The sequence below is a fragment of the Hyaena hyaena genome, unplaced genomic scaffold (assembly GCF_003009895.1).
Source record: "Hyaena hyaena isolate Hyena2069 unplaced genomic scaffold, ASM300989v1 scaffold_327, whole genome shotgun sequence".
Classification (NCBI taxonomy): Eukaryota; Metazoa; Chordata; class Mammalia; order Carnivora; family Hyaenidae; genus Hyaena; species Hyaena hyaena.
The window spans coordinates 1,017,912-1,039,540 of record NW_024080962.1 but is presented as its reverse complement, the minus strand read 5'-3'; the positions used below and the strand labels follow the sequence as shown (position 1 = coordinate 1,039,540).

At 45.4% G+C, this 21,629-nt stretch overlaps 1 protein-coding gene across 1 annotated transcript in view; it reads left to right on the top strand.

Annotated features, from left to right (window-relative positions):
* The window catches only part of CHD7 (chromodomain helicase DNA binding protein 7), a 188,492-nt gene extending 185,501 nt beyond the window's left edge, over positions 1 to 2,991 (top strand). Inside the window, 3 exon segments of the mRNA XM_039249132.1 lie at positions 149 to 253; positions 1,019 to 1,885; positions 1,887 to 2,991. Coding sequence (XP_039105063.1) covers positions 149 to 253; positions 1,019 to 1,885; positions 1,887 to 1,925 — 1,011 coding nt within the window. The 3' untranslated portion in view covers positions 1,926 to 2,991.
* Positions 2,992 to 21,629: the final 18,638 nt, after the last annotated feature.

Here is a 21,629-nt window from a genome sequence, read left to right as displayed (position 1 = left end):
GAAAGCAGCATTTTGTCCTGACATCCTTTTAAGGAAAAAACAATCCTGTTTCTTCTAGAATATCTGTATAGGATATGTGCGTGCATACGGGGGAACGTGGGGGGTGATGTGCGTGCTTTTAGATCATTTTCCAAATGCCTCTCCTCAGATGGGTGGAGCTATGGCACCTCCGATGAAGGACCTGCCCAGGTGGCTGGAAGAGAACCCTGAATTTGCAGTCGCTCCAGACTGGACTGAGATAGTGAAGCAGTCTGTAAGTACCAACTCGGCACTTCCGTCAGGAAAGGTGTTTGTACAAAACTGTTGTCCTGGGCTTTTCTTCATTTTCTGTTGACCGTTAATTATTCAGTCATAAGTTATTCTTAGCTTAAAAGAATTGACATAATAAATCATCGTTTCTCCTATTGGTATATCATTAATCCAAAGTAGAGTCGTTTGACAGCTGATTTAAAAGGAGTGCAGAGGAATACACGTTCACGGTCTTGGAGGTAGACTTACTACTACAGGGCAGAATGCCCCGGGTAAACCTGGTTATTAGCAGCTCACCTGTAGGATGGAATTCATGGTGGTCGAGATCACTAAGATTAACTGGGAATTTTGATTTTAAAGTAAAGAATACCACTTTGCCTAAAATTTTTTTCCCGTTTTAGCTTCTTTAAAAAAGTCAGTTTGTTAATGTCTGGATTTTTTTTGTTTGTTTACTTGTTGAAAGTACACAGTACAATTTCCTATTTTCCTTTTGGCGTACAGTTCGACCAGTCTTAACACATTTACCTCAACGGGAGAGTAGCCTTTAACCGTTTTTCTGCAGCCCAGCCTAATTCCGTGAGGTGACCTAGTGCCAACCGATAGAATTTGGGCTCTCCTAAGTTTCACCGGTGAGCTTTTGGGGCGGAAATCCTTGCTGACGCGTTTCCACCCGGAGCGGCGATGGTCCGTGCGTCAGAGGCCCACCCTGAAATTACGTTTCCGTTCGCGCCGCTCACCGCCACTGTCTGCCTGTCCCCGTTTGCTTCAGGGTTTTGTTCCCGAGTCGATGTTCGACCGCCTTCTCACCGGCCCCGTGGTGCGGGGGGAAGGAGCGAGCAGGAGAGGGCGGAGGCCCAAGAGCGAGATGGCCAGGGCGGCCGCGGCGGCCTCCACCTCCGGCATCAACCCGCTGCTGGTGAACAGCCTGTTCGCCGGCATGGACCTCACGAGCCTCCAGAACCTGCAGAGCCTGCAGTCCCTCCAGCTGGCGGGGCTCATGGGCTTCCCCCCGGGCCTGGCGACGGCCGCCGCGGCGGGGGGCGACGCCAAGAACCCCGCGGCCGTGCTGCCGCTGATGCTGCCGGGCATGGCGGGCCTGCCCAACGTGTTCGGCCTGGGCGGGCTGCTCAACGCGCCGCTGCCCGCCGCCGCCGGCAGCGCCGCCGCGGCGCCCGCGCAGGGGGACCCGGAAGACGGCGCGCCCAAGGCGGAGGACAAGGGCCGCGAGAACGAGGACGAGAGCAAGGACTCCGAGAAAAGCACAGACGCGGCGGCGGCCGCCGACGCCGCGAACGGCGCCGTGGGAGCCGCCGCCGCCCCGGCCGCGCTGCCGTCCAGCCCGCTCGCCTTCAACCCCTTCCTCCTGTCCACCGTGGCGCCCGGGCTCTTCTACCCGTCCATGTTTCTACCTCCGGGGCTGGGCGGGCTGACGCTGCCCGGCTTCCCCGCCCTGGCCGGACTGCAGAACGCCGTGGGCGCCGGCGACGACAAGGGCCCCGACAAGGCCGAGGGCGCCGCCTTCCCGGAGGAGGAGGCGCTGGACGCCAGCGACGCCGACGAGAGCCCGGAGAAGACCGCGGGGCCCCCCGCCTTCGAGGACGAGGGGGCGCAGGGGGAGGAGCTGGACTCGCTCGACGGGGGGGGACGAACTGGAAACCAACGAGAACGACGAGTAGCCGGGACCCGGTCCGGTTCCAGTGTTTAAAACTTTTGACAAGTGGTAGTCCTACTGTTTACACTCACAGTTAATGTTCATACCTAGTTTTATAAGCTGTTCTGTAACATAGTGTAGCAAAAAAGAAAAAGAAAAAAAAAAGTCCAAGTCATGTTATACAGGTGTGTCAAAAGGTATCTTGGTCATTAAGTATTGTGCAGTGCATTATTTATTATCCCTAGGAGAGATGAAATTTGAGAGGTGATCATGTCTTTTTAAGGAAACTTGCATAATGCTCTGCTTCTTCTTTTTTTTTTTTCCTTTTGGTACCATTGGTATTATAATAAAGAGCAATTTGTAACTGAGTGGCACTAATGGAAGGAAGTGCTGCTCAAAGGAAGTATGAAGTTATATATTTAATTTTTTAATTTTAATTTTTTTTTTTTTTTTTTGCTGTGAAGGTCAAGATGAAATTTACCATACATATCATACTTGCTTATTTGTTTCCCTTTTGACTGTACGGGGGTTCCCACACTCGCGCATCCACACACATCCATACACTCTGACAATCTCCACCTTAGTGTGAACGTCTCTGTCCCGAGGCGCAGCAATAATAAGGCAGCTGTTGAATGTGAAGGGTCCCTTTGGAAATTAACCTACTGGGAGGGTTCTTGCCAGATAGAACTACAGTTCCATTGTCTCGTGGTCTTGGAATGCACTGGTATAAACAAAAATAAATAGATAAATAAAGAGTGAGAGAAGAGAGAATCAGGTACCTTTTTTAAATTAAAGGACTTTGTTACTTTAGCCACAAAGCTAAAACAGCATTACCTCAGCTCTAAACTAGCCTTGAAGTTTACAGACATGACTTTGTAAATGTATTGTTTTTCTTTGTTGTGATGTCCTTTTATTTTTTCCTTTGAAAACTGCTATCATGTAAGATAAAATGTAAATTGCTGCCAACTGTAGTAATGATGCTTTTAATAAAAGTGACCCATGATATGCAGAGATGTAATTATAGAATGTAGTACGTAGGGGAACTGGTGTTCACTCTATTTTTTGTATTCGCAATAGATGCAAATACAGCATTCTGGCCTTTGTACGGTTTCTTGATATATCCTCTTATCCTAGATGAGCCGTTAGTAATATGCTAAACTGATTGTCTGCAGACTAGACGGGGGGAAAAACCTTAAATTACCTTCACATAATTCCACTCCAGATATCGCCACAGAGCCACACACAAAAACCTCCTATTACTCCCTCAAAAGGGCATCTGAGACCGAGAGTACTGTAAAATGTGTGCAGCGTCTGATAATGTGGTACACTAAAGAACAAAAGGGCAAAAGAAAAATGAGGCTTTAATAGGCAGAATATCTAGGTCATTTATCCTCGGTTAATGGGTAGAAAAACACAATGCCGGAGTGTCAGCAAGGGACACAAAGGCGCTCTGGTGTCCTGCGGGCCGGTGCTTGATGCCAGAAACGGCGTGGAAAACCCGTGTGGGATTAAAAGGGGCCCCGCTTGAGCCACTGCGTGCGCGCACGCGTGCAGCCTCGGGAGCCGCTGCTTTGCACACCCCTTCGTGACCTTTGCTCGTTGAGGTTAAACGTAATTTGAGAGCTACTGTTTTCACCTTTCATGTCACCTGACCGAGCACAGAGCTCTGTTCCCCTGCAGCCCGAGAGGAGAGGCGAGGAGGCGGATGGAGCTGCTCCCTGTGCGCCTCCCCCTCCGCGCCCCGCGCGCACCCGCCGCGCAGGCCCGGCCCGGGGTGTGCGAGACTGCTGGTCCAGGTTCCTCGCAGACGACTCCGATTTGGTTATGTCCCGGGAAGAAAATCTACCCGCGCGATTCTGGAAAAGGAACAACGTGAAGCCTCCACGTTGGAGACCCGATGGCCGCTTTTCTCTCTCTCTCGAAAGTCGACACGTGGGTGGGGTGCACTGAAGGAAAAAGTGCCTTAAAGAGAGCATCTTCTGAAGCGGAATTCTCTGAAAGTGGGAAGAAAAAAGAAAAGACTAGATCTGTACCAAGTATAGGGAGTTCTAAATATTTAAAGCAAAGATTTTTTTTTAAGCCTTAAAAGAAGACCTTAGATAGGGAGGGTCTATTTAATAAAATGAGTCCTAAAAGCGTCTTTTTCCAAAATGCGAACAGTGTTGGGAGTTTTCCTATGACCTTGTGTAAATAGGACATGCGACGGGACTCTCTGTTAAGAGAAGAAAATGCCAAGAGCAAAGACATCAATCAGTTGCTTGTGGCCAGAAGGAGCCCTGAGTCGAGAGATGGGTCACCAGCTGGCCCTGCGTTATCTGTGAGTTACCTGTTCACGAAGTCATTCCGACTTCCATGTTGGAAAATGCATTTTTCCCCCCTTCGAATCAAATGAATTCTCGATGTTAGATCTTGAACTGACCCAAGTGAGGAATCTTTTGAATTCAGTCTGATACGTCGTAACTAGTGTTCGTTGTGTGCTTAGTGTCCCTTAAGTACTGAGCTGCCGAGTGTTTTCCGTGGCATTGCCACTTGATCTTACTGATCCGTGAGGGAAGTGCTTTTCTGCCATGGGGAGACTGAGACTTAAAGAGGTTTTGGAGCATGGCCGGCGTGGGTTGGAACCCAGGGAGTCTGACATCAGAGCCGACTTAAGGTCTTACACAGTACTGCACTCTGAGGTCTCTGAAAGAAAATTATTGGATGATGACATTTTGAAGTGCTTGGGGCTTCTATATTTTTTACACTTCCCACCACCCCCCTCACCTTTCCACAAGGGATCTTAAATTTCCAACTGGGAATTAAGGGAAGGCTTGTATCAAGTAGAACAGCATGAGCTTGGACTATGGAAACGCGAGTCTTCGTTACTTCATTTCAGTTTGGGTTTATCTTGCCCCATGAATATTTCCATTTTATAAAGAAATCAAGTCTCTGAAAAAGACAGACTTACTCAAGCCTCAGAGTTAGTAAATTGCAAACCTGATATTTGAACCCAGATTGATCCTTCTCCAAAGCCCAGGCACCTAACTGCTGAGCTAGCGTAACTAACGTTCATCACCACACATTGGAGGGGTGCTATGTGCTAGATGCGGTTACAGCAGCAAGAATATCACAAAAACAAAACAGACTAGTCCCCTGCTGTCATGAAGCCTACATTCGAGTAGGCAGAGACAGGTGATGAGCAGATCACAAATAAAACTTTTAGAGATCTAGGGAGACTGTTAAATAATGGGTGGTCAGGGAGGGGTGCTGTGAAGGGGGCAGCTCTGTTTACCGCCTGGGTGATGAGAAGCAGGAGCCAGATGAAGATCTGGTTGGAGAATGTTCCAGGCAAAGGGGAGAGCCTAGTGGAAAGACCCAGAGTTTGAGCGAGCTTGGAAGAAGGGGGTTCTGGGGCAGCTTGTCTACCTAGAAGAAAAGGGAGGAGGCAAGGGCCAGGGTGGCCCTGTCGAAGGGTTTGGGTTTCCTTCTAGGTGCTGTCGCAAGTGCTTGGCAGGCAGGTTTCGTGCAGGAAAGCGGTAAGATCAAATCCATGGTTTTAAAATAAATAATCACCATGCCTGCCACGTGAAAAAAAGGGCTGGTAAAGAGGGGCTGGGAATTCAAGTTGGGAGACGGCTGTAGCCTTGGACGGAGGAAGTGGGTGCTACTAGAGGTGGAAAGCCGTGGGTGGATTTGGGGTATATTTCAGAGAGCTAGAGCCTCCAATTTAAATGATGTGAGTAATTTGAATTAATTTCAGGAATACTCCTTGTATATATCCAAAGGTGAAGGCAATGTTTCCTATCTTTTTTTTTTTTTTTTTTTAAGGAATCCACGATTCATGTTACAAGAAAAGATACTAGGAACAGGAAATTTTCTTTCCGTGTTCTGTTACAAAATTCTCTCTTCAATGACAATTGTTAATTATCTTTGGGACGAGTTCTTAGACCTTATTTCTAACAGGTAGGGGAGGTAAGAATGAACGTGAGTGGTTGAGGTGATGTGTGCGGGCGGTAGGCCTCCCTGCGCCTCTAAAGCCATCAATTAATTTAAATTAGGAAGCAAAACAATGTAAATGACTTCTACTAACAAGCACTTAAAAGTTAGAATATATCTTATTCATTCAACTGGGCTCTCTAATGAGCAATTTTATGTATTTTCTTAGCACAGATAAGATTTACCACAGTTTTATAGACATTTTATAGGAAAGTAAACTACATTTGGCAAAATAGATGAATAAATTACCTTCTGGAATACTTAACGTAAGCCTCCTTCAGTGAAAAGCATTTCATCACTGCACGTTTTTGTTGGGAGAGTCACCCAATTTGGAGATTTTTCCGGCAGCGGGTTGGGATGATTTACAAAGTATCTTGGACTCTTTATGTCGTTTGTATGTTTTAAGGTTTCTGTTAACCTTCCTCTCTGCTCCCGTTCTTATTCTTGAGCCTCTAAACCAGAACGAAAACAAGTCCTTGTGTATCCGTGTTGGCAACGTAGCTCTAATCTTCTAACGGGTCTGTCGATCTGCAGTACTTACTTGCGGTCTATGAATGTAGAGTTGAGTTTTAATTTCCTTCTCCTTATTGAATGAATGTCTACCATGTAACTCAATGAAGTTGAAGACTAGGGTAATGACAATTAAAACTTCAAATACACTATTCTTTCATCGGACATCTTTATCTTCAGAACCATTGACTTGAATAATTTGTGCAGCTCCTAAGCGGGTTGAAATTTTCATCAATTGAGCAAACATGGCAGAACCCATCTCCCGATGCTCAGACTGTTATTTAAGGGCATTAGAGTCTCCCCAGTAGATTTTTCCCGTGAGCCTTTCTTATTCAAATCTTTCCGGGCTCCAAGATACGCATCATGGGGAATTTTGAGTTACGGCAAAACAACAGCGTAACAGGTTTCTAATGTATAATAAAGAGAAACACTAAGTCAAAATATTGTTCAGGAATCACTTAGTACTCTACGTCAGGTGGCTCCCTCCGTCGTCCCTTGCCCGCACCTGCATTTTGATCTGAAAGCTCAATTTCAACATTACGAATGAGTGAAACCTGATTCTCTTGTGACGGGATCCAGGGCACTGCGGTGGCTTCGCGCCCTTTGCAGCCCAGACCACCTCGTGTCACTGTCAGCCGCGGTTCAAGAGATGTCGGCCTGGATGTTGGCTGGGTGACTGAAACCTAAGCAGACTGTCGATTTCATAGTTGGGAGAGAACATAATCACATCTTAGAACAGAAAGTACATCCAGTTTGACGTGTTGGACCATGTTTCCTTAGGAGTCAGGAAGCTCTGGAACATTCTGGAATTCAGCATTTTTGTTTGCTAAAAGGCACCTGTGAGTTAATCCACACCACACCCCAGCGAGGTAGGTCAATATTCTTTGCCCCACCCCTGTTTAGCTGTTGAGGTGGGGTCACTGCCCAAGGCTGAGTAGACAGACAAGTGTGGCAGAGGGAGCTAGAATTTAGGCTTCGCCCATGTAAGCTCTATCGAGTGCTGGGCTGTCCGTCTTTACCTGCCATTCATGTTAACTTAGGTCTACAGTCTTAAAAACCTCAACCCTAAACTAAACTAAGGTACACACTGTCTTACTAACAATTGACGTTATGATCCGAAGAAGAACAAACCGGAAAGTTCCAGAATCCCATGCTGCCAGACAGAAGTACTGGTAAAGGATGACTGAACAAGCGGTTAAGTTAAAAAAAAAAAAAATGTTTAAGCAATTACGGGCGTGCTTTACATCCATGCTGGTTTTATGATCGAACGCGTGCCACCGATTGATAGTATTTTTGCACAGTTATTGGGGCTTATCCTCTAGGATCTCCGGAGAGCCAACCTGGTGCCTGACCCGGAAAGGCAGGCCGGCTACGCCTGGAACAGCAGGTCCTTCCAAGGATGGGCCTTGGCCCCAGCAGAAGGGAGGCCTCATCAGCCGCCCACCCCCCCACCCCCCCATCCCAGGCTTCCCCCGGCTGTTGGAGGCTGGGAGCAGATTTGCGTGTCTAACTGCTGAGCTACTGTTCTCTCCGGCGCTGGGGGCCCTGCGAGGCAGCTCCAGGATTCCTTCCATCTCATTGTGCGAGTTCCCGGAAAATGAGAGGAGGCCATTGTGTCTGGCCGCGGAGGCATTGTTCTCGCCCAGACGAAGCTGGCCTGTTTCTCAGCTCCTCGGCTCCGGCTTCTTCAGCCAAGGCGAGCTTCTGGGGAGCGGCTGGGCTGGCTGTCATCGCCTGCAGGGTTGTGTAAAACCATCCAGAAAAATCTCCTTTTCTCCTTGACTCTCCAGACTGTGAAGTTACAAACCTCGTGTCGGTAGAGTCCCATTTTGTTCAGAGCCTGCGTGTTCGGAGAGAGAAAACAGGGTAACTACGACAATGGCCACCCGTGACAGCGTGCTGGGCTCTGGCCTCGGGCCCCCAGCCCCCTCTTGGGAGAAGAATCCCATTGGCCATCAGAACAAATGGCGGTGGGGGCCAGAATACAATTAAAGCCGAAAAAAACACCCCTTTACGTTTCAACCTAGAAGCTGTCTCTTGATCGGTGAGGTGCAAGGATCTGTCGTTTATTCCCACCAGACACCCCCTTCTTGGGGCTACTCACTGCAGTCAACCCAAATACCGCTTGTGATGTCAGGGAGACAGAAGCCTTTTGTATTTCTGTGGGTTTTTAATGTGGTTTGGGAACAGGCCAAGTGAGCAAAGCAACGAGGACCCGTCAGTGGTGGAAGGAACTAGGAGAGCAAGGTGTGCAATACGTGCAAGGAGGAGAGCAACTTTGAGATCCACTTAGTGTTTATGGATTTGGGACACAAATGGCGAACCGGCTAGAAATCCGCCTCCTGCCGAGTTTCAAACATTGCATGTTTCAAACAGTCCTAGGCTTTTGTTAGCAGAGAGCCTCGTCAGGGTGGCTTCCGAAGCGATTCTGCAGGGCGGCCCCACGTGGAGGGCGGGGGAGGGAGGTCAGGATCCATGGCAAGGCCATGCTGTCGGACGGACGCGCGCCCGGAGATCTCCCGTGCGTGTCCGTGTGGCATGTGTATCCCCGTGGGTGGTACCGACTGGTGCCTCTCTCTGCCCTCAAGGAGACACTGAAATAGCCACCATAGCTGGAGGGTTGAGGCAGACTTGAGTTTTCATACAAATTATCCTGGCCAGTTGCTTGTCGGTTGTGGCTAAATGTATTGAATAATCAAAAAGATCCTGAGCCCATAGATCCTGGGACAGAGCAGGGTGACATGATTGGTGGTCCTCGGCTCCAGGTAATTTTAGCTCCCCGCACCTGACAACCTCACCCAGAGCACGAACAGCTAAAGCTAATCTTGTTTTACTTGAAGGCGAGCCATCCAAGCTTCTGAGTTATTGCCAGAAAAAATCCCCACAAACTTCAGAGACTTAGGTTAAATGACTTGCACATCAGCCTCTCCTGCATGAACATGGTCCTGATGCCACCTCTCCCGAAGGTGCCACCGGGAGCGATTGAAAAATGACTTCCGCAGTGGTCGAGAAGAGCATCCTTGCTGCCAGTGTCCACAGGCTGACTTCCTTCAAGGCTTAGACGCTCTTGCTGGATGGATTCAAGGCAACCATTTTGTGCCTCCTACATGAAGCCTCCTCTCTCTCAAGGACAAATGTCAGGGAGTCTTTCTGTGTATTAAGGACACTTTTTTTAAAGCTTGCTAGAGAAAGGGAATAATAGGCATCATTCTTGTCCTTAAGCAGCAATCAATTGGCAAATATTTAATGTGCAGCTGGAGGGTGTGCTGGGGGGTGGGGGTGAGGGACAAAGACCGTAGTCAGGGTCCTTGCTCTCCAGGGCCTTCGCATGTCGCTGACGCAGTTTATATAAATAACACATAGCTGCCTGCAATTTATAGATTTCAAAGCCCGCATGCATTAGCTCAATGGACCCAACTTGGAAATCTCTGGTTAGTTGTGACTCGAGAGATTCAAGATATTAAATCTCAGCAACCCAAGGTTCACAAGTGGCTCGGTTGCATCTTCCAGGCACGTCTTTGGACTCCAAACTCAGAAACCTTTCTACCATGCTATGCCCGCGAACAGGCAACTCCACCCTACATAGTCTGGCAGCCCCGCACAGTGAGAGCCTGGACTCCTCTGAGCCTCACGTTCATTGGTAAATTTGGAATATTTACCTGGGTGGCTCTGTCGGTTGAGCATCTGACGTCGACTCAGGTAATCACCTCAAGATCTGTGGGCGCGAGCCCTGCATCAGGCTCTCTGCTGCCGGCCCAGAGCCGGCTTCAGATCCTCTGTCTCCCTCTCTCTCTGCCCCTCTCCCCCACTCATGCTTGCTCTCTCTCCCTCTCTCTCTCTCTCTCAAAAATTAAAAAAAAAAATACAAATAATGAACATGCAAAATCCTTAGCATCTGGCCCTGAACTGACACTCAATACATGTTGACCTTAAAACCATCAGCATCTAATGAGTTCTGAAAGAAAATGACGCCAGAGAATGGAGCCTAGAAGCACTGACAGTGGCTGGAGTGATCTGGTGTATAAGGAACGTCGGCAGAGGTGAGGCTGACTTCTCGCTGAGCGCAGGGCTGAGCCTGGAGTGGGGAGTTAGGTTGGGTACGAGGCTTTACAAACGCAATGAGCACTGGCACTTTGCACATATTCATATTTGAATGTGAGTAATTTTCCCCAAAGCTTCGCAAAATACAGCATGGTCTCATTCCCTGTAATATGCGCAAATCATTTCTGTTGTATCTTATTTCAGTAAAAAAATAAATGATCGTGCCTGTCCTAATTGATTTCATGATGCCATAATAGGTGGGGGCCTGCTTCTTGGAAAATCATGTTTTAAACAAGGATTCTTCTTCTTCTTTTTTTTTAATGTTTTTTTTTTTTATTTTTGAGAGAGAGATTGAGTCCAGCAGGGGAGGGGCAGAGAAAGGGAGACACAGAATCTGAAGGAGACTCCAGGCTCTGAGCTGTCAGCACAGAGCGCGATGCGGGGCTCGAACTCATGGACTGTGAGATCGTACCCTGAGCCGAAGCTGGATGCTTAACCAGACTTAGGCACCCAGGTGCCTTTTTTTTTTTTTTAACCAACAGTGAGTCTTCTGTTTATTATTTTTATCAAAGAAACATGAACATGGTTACAAAAGCAAGTACTCCAGAAAGACCTATAATACAAAGCAAAGTCCTCTGCCCCAGGCCTGCTCAGAAACTGTCACTTTTAACTCCTTCTGTAGACTGGCGTTTACCTCCGTTACCTCCGTAACCGTCTTCATTTCTCACCTGCTGTGCGTGTAGCCCTATCACTAAGAGGATCAGGGCATGCAGCGGTTAAACACTTTTCAACAGGAAGGGGCGCCTGGGTGGCTTAGTCGGTTGAGCGTCCGACTTTTGCTTAGGTCATGATCTCGCGGTTCATGGGTTCGAGCCCCGCGTCGGGCTCTGTGCTGACTGCCAGCTCAGAGCCTGGAGCCTGTTTCAGTCTGTGACAACCTCTCTCTCTGACCCTCCCCTGCTCACGCTCGCTCGCTCTCTCCTAGAAATAAATAAAAAACATTTAAAAAAATAAAAAAAAATTAAAAAAAAACAGAACTTTTCAACAGGGATCCTTTACCTGGATCCCTGGATGGGCTTTGTGGCAGTGAAGTGAAGGTGGCCCCAAATCTCTGGAAATTGATGCACGAGTGTGTGTGTATTTTTCTGGAAAGAGTGTCCCCGAGTTTCATGTGGTCCTCAAAGCATCTGTGAGTCCCTCTTTGAGAGGATGGTGAGAAAGAGGCAGAAAATTCGATTTGAGTGGATTGGGTCTCTCTCAGAAATGGAGACGTGATGAAAGGCCAGCCCGGGGAGAGCAACCCCAGCTCAGAGTTAGGGGAGCACCCCCCACACGCTGCTGGGCAAGGCCCTCCTCTCTCCACTGTGTACCGGCCCACAGTCATGGCCACCTCCCGCGGGCCAGGGCGACGCTAATGGCACACACGGTCCGGGCCTGTCCTGAAGCTGGATGAGATAATGCAGGGAGCACTGAGCAGAGCTGGCACAGAGTAAACACGTCCACAATGTCAGCTATTGTGCACACTGTCCCCGCCTGGTGATGGGCCCACGGAAGGTTGTCCCCATTGTACCAGCCCGGTTCTTGTGTGACTTGTGTGTTTGTTTGAGTGGAATGAGTTCTTTCCCTCATTCATTAGCATGGAGGCCGATAGAAATTCAGGGCAATCTGGGGCCACTCTTGATCTTGGGGTCATGAGTTCAAGCCCCACTCTGGGTGGAGAGCTTACCTTAAAAAAAGAAAAGAAAAGAAATTCAGGTCAATCTAATACACCATTAGGCCTTTCCCGCTCTGTCCTCACACAAATCTGTGAGACAGAAATGAGTCTGCATCCCGCGGTCTGACTTCTGGAAGCCAGCCCTGGGACCTGAATGTCGTCCCTGCCAAGCTAACCCAGGCTCCTGGGGCCCCCTTGGCCGCTGCACGCCCCGGATCCCACTCCTGTTCTCATCTGCCCTTCGGGACAAGGATCAACCCAAACCCAATCAAAAAGGCCCTGGGGAGGAGCTGTTAGTTTTCCATCCTTACGAGGAGAAAGCTCAGGTCAGAGGAAAAAGGCCTCTGCATATGTCGCTGGCCTTTTGAGGAGTCCGAATTTCCACCTGTTGCCATGCTGTTCGGTCACAGGTGCCGGGGCCCCACACAGCAGTGGCACCCTTGGGTGGGGCGGTGGGTGGGTGAGGCAGACTCCGCTGGACTGTGGGATCAGGTCCTGGGCCCCAAGAAGTGGGTGAAATGCAGGCAAACGGGTCCCTGCCAGAGGAAGCTCTTGTTTTCCAAAGTTGAGTTTAAACAGACACAGAAGGGCGCCTGGGGGGCTCAGTCATTTGGGCATCCGACGTCGGCTCAGGTCATGATCTCATGATTCGTGGGTTCGAGCCCCGCGTCGGGCTCTGTGCTGACAGCTCAGAGCCTGGAGCCTGCTTCAGATTCTGTGTCTCCCTCTCTCATCCCCTTTCCTGCTCATGTTCTGTCTCTCAATAATAAATAAATGTTTAAAAATTTTTTAAAAAAAGACACAGAGACAAAGGTTTTGCTGATTTTAACAGCTCACATTGGTACCAGTGGACCCAAATCTGATATGACTGGTAACCTTACAAGAAGGGCAGATTAGGACACAGACACAGACAGACGGAAGACCCTGTGAAGACACAGGGAGAAGACAGCCGTCTACAAGCCAAGGAGAGGCCTCAGAAGGAGGCCTGAAAGTGCCCTGACGATACCTTCATCTTGGACTTTTAGGCCCTGGAACGGTGGGAACAAAAATTTGTTTAAGCCATTCAGTCGGTGGTATTTTGTTACAGCAGCACTAGCAAACTAATGCCCTGTGTTTTTTTATGAATTCGTACAGTACCAGTTTATAAGTCTTGCCAAACACATCAGCAAAGGAAACAGTAAGAAGCCGCCTCGCGGAAGTAAAACACAGTCTAATGGCGTGGCTGAAATACAGATTCAGGCTGGAGTTGGTCTGGCTGAATCCTGCTCAGTCAATTACAAGCTGTTTACCCCAGGGCAAGCTGCACCACCTCTCTGGGCCTGTTTTCCTGGGAGGATGATGAGGACGGTGCCCACGGTGCCCACGTTAGGAGCCTGCAGTGAAAACTCAATGGGTTACCACGTGTCAAGGATTTAGCACTGTACTTGCACCTAGAAAGCACTATCCGAGTGATTATTCTGTCCTTATCATAGAGCCTAGACCTGAGGCCCCCAGTCTGGAGCCTCCCCCTTTCCAGATGTGTGACCTGGAGGAAGTCACCACCTCCCTAGTTTGCTCCATTCGCACATTGAAGACCTCACCGACATATGAGGACTTTTTCAGCTGTAGGATGTTATTATTCTAATAAATGTTGATCTGAACCATTCTTCAGAGAGTAGTGGGACATCTTGCTAAGTTGCGGGGAACGTACACTTTCTGGGGTTTCAACGCTCTACGTGTTCATGGTCGACAGACCCAAGTAAACGGGGATGCCTTTAAGGAATGACCTTCCAAATCTTTAAAAAATAAAAAAAAACACTGTACCCTTGGATTCTGTAGACATTAATCCCAAAAGGGAGAGAAAAAAAGCAAACTTCTACTTTTAAGCAGTGCAAAGTGACTGCCGTAAATCTGTTTAGGTATCATCGTGTTTGACTTTAAGAAAATGGCTGAGCTATGGGCAAGGTAATTCAAGAAGATATAAATGGCTGCATTATAATAAGCAGACACCTATTTTAAGCATGATCTATGTTTTTGAGAAAATTCATTACAATGAATCTTACAATACCAACCTCTTCAATGAATTTTTCATGTCTGCATACCAAGATATATATAAAACGATCGTAATCATATACCTTTGGGGCAATGCTGAGCGCCAGCTGTTTCGGGAATGATTTATAGGTTGCCACACTCAAGGTTAATAATCAGGAGAAACAGGTTACAGTATGCAATGTATTTATGTCAGGTTGGAAGTTCAGTTAGTAGAGATAGCACGTTATAAGGAAGCACACACTTTTAATTATTTTCTAAGCACCCTCCCCACCCACATTTCTCTACAATAAACTAAAAATAAATGATGTTTTACACAGGGGACTCCTCTGGTTACTGCTGGCTTTATTTAAAGGGGAACCATGGCTAGGAGTTATTAGCTGTACATATGAAAACACAGCTTGAAGGTACTTAAACATCTGTGCAATGGGCCTACATACAGAGGATGATGGAGTTCTATAAACATCGAGGTAATTATGCCCTTATTGAATGGCAGCATTTCGCTGCCAGTAGGATTTCTAGCAGGTTCCTCAGAGCTGTGGCATATCTGAGACACAAGTCGACCTCCAGAGTGCTAAGATGTCACTTGTCTCCCTTTGAAGGCAAAATTATTTTATCCGTTTCTTAAAAGTCTCAATTCCCTTTTTGAATTGAAATAGAAATTTCCTGTGTCCTAGGAAACTTTAAAAAAAAAAATCAGTAAAGTGGGTCACCTGCATGGCTCAATTGGTTCAGCTTCTCTGACTCTTGGTTTTGGCCCAGGTCATGATCTCGCGGTTTTGTGAGTTCGAGCCCTGTGTCGGGCTCTGCACTGACAGCGTGGAGCCTGCTTGGGATTCTCTCTCTCCCTTTCTCTCTGCCCTTCCCCTACTTGTGCATTCTCTATCTCTCTCAAAATAAATAAACTTTTTAAAAAAATAAAATATTAAAATGAAATAATAAAGAGAAAATAACTAATTTTTATGCAGAATGCTGAGTTCACTGTGTACCTCGCTCATCTTCATTGGTCTGTATAAATCTCGCTCTTCTTTTATTTCTTTCTTCAATTCTCTTTTACTCAGCTTCCCCATCCCTCGGCTCCCTCTCACGTAGAGGACAGCTTTCTAATGTGCGTATCATGTACATATAGGTGTGTTTATTTTTGCTTATGTTCTTTCAAAATGTGTGTTGTTTTGTGTGCATATTTAATTACGTAAGTGGCATTTGGTTCTGTATCTCGTTCTACTTTGTAAACTATTGTGAGTTTATCTTATTTTGAAGAGCTTTCTGGAAGGCTCATTGCCACGCATCACACTGAGCATGTCCGTGCGGACCCCTGTGAAACCACACTCTACGATGCTCAAGAGCCTGAGCATGTCCGGCAGCCCCACCCAAAGGTTTCCTCTGGCTTCTCCGTAACCCCTCCTCTCACCTGTCACCACCCCCTCACCTCCAGGCAAAGGGTGATCCGCTTTCTATCACTATAGATGAGTTTGCATTTTCTAGAATTTTCTGTAAATGGAATCACATGGCATGTACTCTTCTTTATCTGACTTCTTTCACCCGTAAACAGTTTTTGAGGTTCATTCGTGTTTTGTGTATCAGTAGTTTGTCTTGGTTTTGGTGGCAGAGTAGTATTCCACTGTGTGGATACAGGGAGTTATTTCTCTACTCGCCTGCTGGTGCACATTTGGGTTATTTCCAGTTTCTGGCTCTCAGAAATGAAGCCCCCTCCCCCAAAAAGCCATGTACTAATTTTTAAATAGACACATGTTTTTGTTTCTTTGGGATAAATGCATAGGAATGGAATGTCTGCACTATATGGTAGGTGTATATTTTACTTTTTACAAAGCTGCCCAAAGTATTTCGAAAGTAGTTGCATTATTTTACTCTCCTGCCAGAAGTGTCTGAATGCTCCGTTTCCTCCACATACTTGCCAGCAGTTGGTGTAGACACTCTTTTTAATTTTAGACATTCTAATAGTGGTATCTCATTATGGTTTCATTTTGCATTTCCTTAATAACTAATGAAGTTGAGCATCCTTTTTGTGCGCTTATTCACCATCTGTATATCTTCTTTGGTGAGACATCTGCTCAACTCTTCTCCCCATTTGTGGAGGAAGGTGTTTGTTTTCTTTCTTCTTTTTAATGTGCATTTATTTTTGAGAGAGAGAGAGAGAGAAAGACAGAGAGAACCAAGGAGGCTCTGTGCAGGAGGCCTGATGTGGGGCTTGAACTCCTGAGCCGCGAGATCATGACCTGAGCCAAAGTCGAATGCTCAGCCGACTCAGTCACCCAGACGCCCCACGGTGTTTGTTCTCTTAGACTGAGCGTGAGTTCCTTCTATAATCTGGATACAAGTGCTTTGTCAGATACATAATTCATAAATATTTTCTCCTAGCCTATTGCTTTTTTCCCAACTCTCTTAATAGAGTCTTTTGAAGACCAGAAGTTTTTAGTTTTGCTGAAGTTTATCCATTTGGTTTTTAATGGATCATACTTTTGGCATTGTTTGTGGACCCTATATTCTGTTCTGTTGATCTATATGTCTGTCTTGATGCCAGAAGCAGACTGTTTTGATTACTATGACTCTATAATAAACCTGGAAGTCAAGTAGTATAATCCTCCAACTTTATTCTTCTTTTTCCAAGTGGTTTTAGCTAGCCTCATTCCTTTGTATTTCCATATAAATTTTCAGATCAACCTGTCAATGTCTACAAAAGTCTCTGCTGGTAATTCTGTTGGGGCTGCATCAAATCTATAGGCCAATTTGAGCAGGATGACATCTTAACAACATTGAGTCTTCCAATCCACGTACGTGATATTTCTTAAGAACTTTTTTCTCTTCACATTGAAAATTTCAAGATTAATTTATGTTGCTATGTGTGTATTTGCCACATTGCTTCCAACTCTGGCATAATAATTTCAACGTGTATTTGTTTCCTATCGATGCCATAACAAATTCCACACACTTCAAGGCTTACAACAGCACAAACATGTTCTTTTCTTAGTGTTCTGGAAGTCAGAATCTGAAGTCCGTTTTGGAGGGCTAAAAGTCAAGGTGTTGGCCAGATTGCTTCTGTCTGGGAGCTCTGATGGGGAGAATCCATTTTCTTCCTTTTCAGTTTTTGATGGTTGCTTGTATTCTTTGGCTGTGGCCCTTCCCCATTTTCAAAGCCCATCTGTCTGACTTCGGTCTTGTCAGCCCATCTCCCTCTCACTCTGACTCCCCTACCTTCTTCTTATAAGGACTGTTGCGATCACATCAGGCTCACCTAGATGTTTCAGGATAATCACCCCCATTTTAATCCTTATCACACCTGCACGTCCCTTTTGCCATATAAAGTAATGGTCACAGGTTCGAGGGATTAGGACAAGGACATATTTCGTTGTCCACATGGCACATGCATCCACCACATTTTAGGTACACACTTTCTCGGTGACGGACACCAGGTTTGCCCCGCCCCCCAGCCACTACAAAGAATGCTGCAAAGAACATCCTCACTATGTCTTCTTGGGGACTTGTATACACATTTCCTTGAGATTTGTCCCAGGAAGAAGACCTCAAGGACACTGATGGTGTATGATGCATACACGTACTGTGGCTGAGCAGTGACTGGTTGCTCTCCAGAAAGGCTGTGCCAGTCCAGCCTCCACCAATCATGAACAAATGTTCCTCTGTCTCCACACCCTCACCAATGTTTGCCATCATCTTTCTAATTGGTGCCAGGTGTAAATTTCTGTCCTGTGGTTTTATTTGCATTTCTCTAATTACCAATGAGGTTGAGCATCTCTCTGTGTTTGTTAGCCTTTTTGGTTTCATTTTGCAAATTTCCTATTCAACTCATTTTCCTATTTTTCTGTCAGGGTTGCCTTTTTCTGGTTAATTTGATTTTATTTAGAGAGTCTGACTTCAAGGGGCATCTGGGTGGTTCAGTTGGTTGACTGTCCACCCCTTGATTTCAGCTCATGTCATGATCTTACAGTTTGTGAGATGGAGCCCCACATCAGGCAGAGCCAAATTGGGGTGCTCTGATGGTGCAGAGCCCAATTGGGGTTCTCTCTCCCTCTCTGCCCCTCCCCGACTTGTTCTCTTTCACTATCGCCAAATAAAAATAAACATAAAAAAATACAAATAAAAAGAAAGCATGCCTTCAAGCCTGTATCAGAGAGGTCTTATTCTAGGTTTTGTTGACTTTGTAGTTTTACCTTTCACATTTAGGTTTTTATCCATCTGGATGTCACCCTCTGTAAATGCTATTACATAAAAATGCAGTGTTATTTTCTCCAGAGTGAACCAGTATCCTCGATGCTAGCTGCTAAAAATTCCATCCCTTTTCCATTGATCTGTAAGTTCCTCTCTGTGTATGTGTATGTATCATATTCCATAAGCTTCTTTGTTCTTGTACCAACATCACACTTTTTTTATTATGATGGTTTTATGGTATATTTTATTCTCTAATGTGGAAAATTCTTTCTCTAGTATTTTTGAGATGGATTTGGATGTTTTATTCTTCTGTATGCATGTTAATATGTTATATAAGTTAATATAATATTCTCCCATATGCATGCTAATGTAAGTCAAATAGCCAATAACTAGTCATGATTATGATTGCATCTATATCGTGGGTTAATTTAGAAATATTGACAGACCTAAACTATTAAGTTATCCATCTAAGAGCTATCTCCCCATTTTTTTGATCATCATCGACAGTGTTCTTATTAAATTCAGATTTCTCCACAAAAGACTTGAGGATTCTGGGCTAATTCAGAGACAGTTGATAGGTTTTGTTGCTATTATGAACAAAAGATTTTATTTTTTATTAAAAAATTTCTAGTTGGCTATTTTCTGCTGTGAAAAACTGCTATTTTAATAGTTTGATCACACAAATGACCTTGCTAAACTCTTCATTCATTCTAGTGGTTTCTTGTTCGACACCTCCACCACATAGGTGATCATATCATCTGCAAACACTGCCTGTTTATTGATTTAGAAAACATTTCCCCCCAGAATCCTATGAAAGTTCATGGCCTAAATTAGGGGGTCCCTTATTCAAGATCTCTCTTGATGTCTTACATTTACGTCTAACATTTGCAATGCACTTCATGATACTCTCTTACTGTCATGCCAGGATACGGATAAGGAAGTCAAGGATAGAAGAAGTTTAATTTGCAGAGATGTAACTACTTAAGCTTATTAAAAATACACGCCTTGCTAGACCTTTCTCTTGAGAATCTTTTGTTTAGTCAACACTTTGAAATTTAGTTAGGAAATGTAATGAGAGGAATAAAATTCAGAGAACTTTCAGAATTTAGGACAAAACATTTACAGTAATGATATCGAGTCCCCAGTAATTATTTCTCTTTCATCATTCTGAGGGTGACTAAATCTTTTCCTTTCTCTTCAAGTTATTCCTTTAACATAGTCAGTAAACTGCTCAAATCTAGCCTTTTCTATAAATATTGGGTCATCTTTTCCAAGTCTGTTTCACATCCTATTTTTCTTCTTTTATAGTTTATTGTCAGGTTGGTTTCCATATAACACCCAGTGCTCAGCCCAACAAGTGCCCTCCTTCATAACATCTTATTTTTTAAAGGGAACAAATACCTTGGAACATCTTTTGAACTGCACATGTCTAGGAAGAGTATGGTGTCATAGTTTATACTTGCATGGTTGTTCCAAAGTTATTCTAAGCATTTGCTAGGTCTTAACTCATTTGAAAGTTCTGATTCTTTTCACTGAAATATTTGAGGGGACCTGTCAGTAGGCCTCATGCTAGGAAAAATTGGGATCTGAATAAATTTCTATTGTATCCAATGGCTATCAACTATTCCATGGCAAAACTTACTCCAGAGATATGAGAGTCCAGAAGGAGTCTGCCTGTAGTTCCTCTCTTTCCACCCTGAGTATGTTGGAGCTGGAAAAAAAATGAAGGAAACCAAGTCCAACCCACTCAAGTCACAGATGAGGAAACTGACCATCCCCAGCCCACACGGCGAGAAGCAGGTATTAACAGTCAGGTACACTAACTAACTCTCTCTCCACCAACACACAAAGCTCCCTCCTCCCACCTTTACACAGGTGAAACCCAATTAAAGTAATCATCAGATAAAGGAAGGGGCAGATACATCCTACATAATGACTAACACTGTATAATTTTAGATATTCCTCCTTAAAACTCACATCAATTCAGAAAAGCATAGATAATGATAGCTAACATCATCGATCCCAGCCATAGACATTTAAGTGGATTATCTCATTTAATTCCCATACACATCCTAATATGGGTTGTTATCATTGTCATTTCTATTTTATAAATGAGGAAGGAGATCAGAATTGTGAAACAATCTGCCCGAGATGCCAGCCACAGCTAGAAAGTGGCAGACCCAGGATTTGAATTAAGAACTCTCTGATATGTAAGTCTGTGTCCTTAAGTGTTTCCTTACAGGTGACTAATTTTCTTACCTCCATTTAACAGCTATGGACTGAAGGTGCAGCCCAATGTGCCAGAGTTCTCAGTTACAACTCAGAGTAACCAATTTTGGCTCATAAAGGAAGACTTATTGAAATTCAGCACTCCAGATTCCAAGAATATTACAGTCCTAAGATGCACCCCAGGGAATTTCCTGGGACCCATCCAGGCTCTTCTCTGTCCCATTGTGGATCAGCAACTCCATTTCCACCTTGTAAGGAGATCAATTACTTTGGAATCCGTAACACCCTCATCACCACACACACACACACACACACACACACACACACACCTTCTGTCTTTCTGATCTCTCTCTTTTTTTGCCTCTTCATCCAATGGCAAGAGAGTCACAAAACGGGCAGGTGTGAGTCTCAGCTTTGAATCCAATGGGACCAATACTGCCTCACCTGGAGTCAGCATTCTTTCCTTGTTTATTAAGACCTAAACAAAAGCCAGTGCTTTAGGACTGGAAAACAAAATGCTCGCAAGTAATCATGAGGTCATACCATTTGCATGTCCACCGTCTATACATGTAAAAGAACACTACCTATTTATTGCTAGCTCAGCACATTCTGTGTACCCCAAACCATGAGCTTGAATGGCATGAGCTCACCCATTTTGTTAGGTCACAAGTGGTTGTACACTTGCAATGTCATTTGGTTCAGTTTAAGAGCAGATGTTTTTCTACTTTTACAGTTGCTAGCACCAAATCTTCAGTACGTCATTCTGCTGTTCTGTAAAGGCACCTGCTTTTAAGAAATGGGTTGCATGGTAAAATTGGTGAATCTTGTGAACATTAGCCATTGTCTTCTTTCAGTCAGAAGTATGTGTGTTGGAGACAAGCAACTTTACGTGAATGAGAGATACTGTGGTGATTAATAAGGTATTGTGGGTCACGTAGAAAGAAGCTCTGTAGGAAGGAAGGCAAACGTAATCCAAATCCAGACTAAGTGTTTATTCCAGGGAGGATGAATTACTACCTCTTCAATTACGGAAAGAATCCAGTGTGA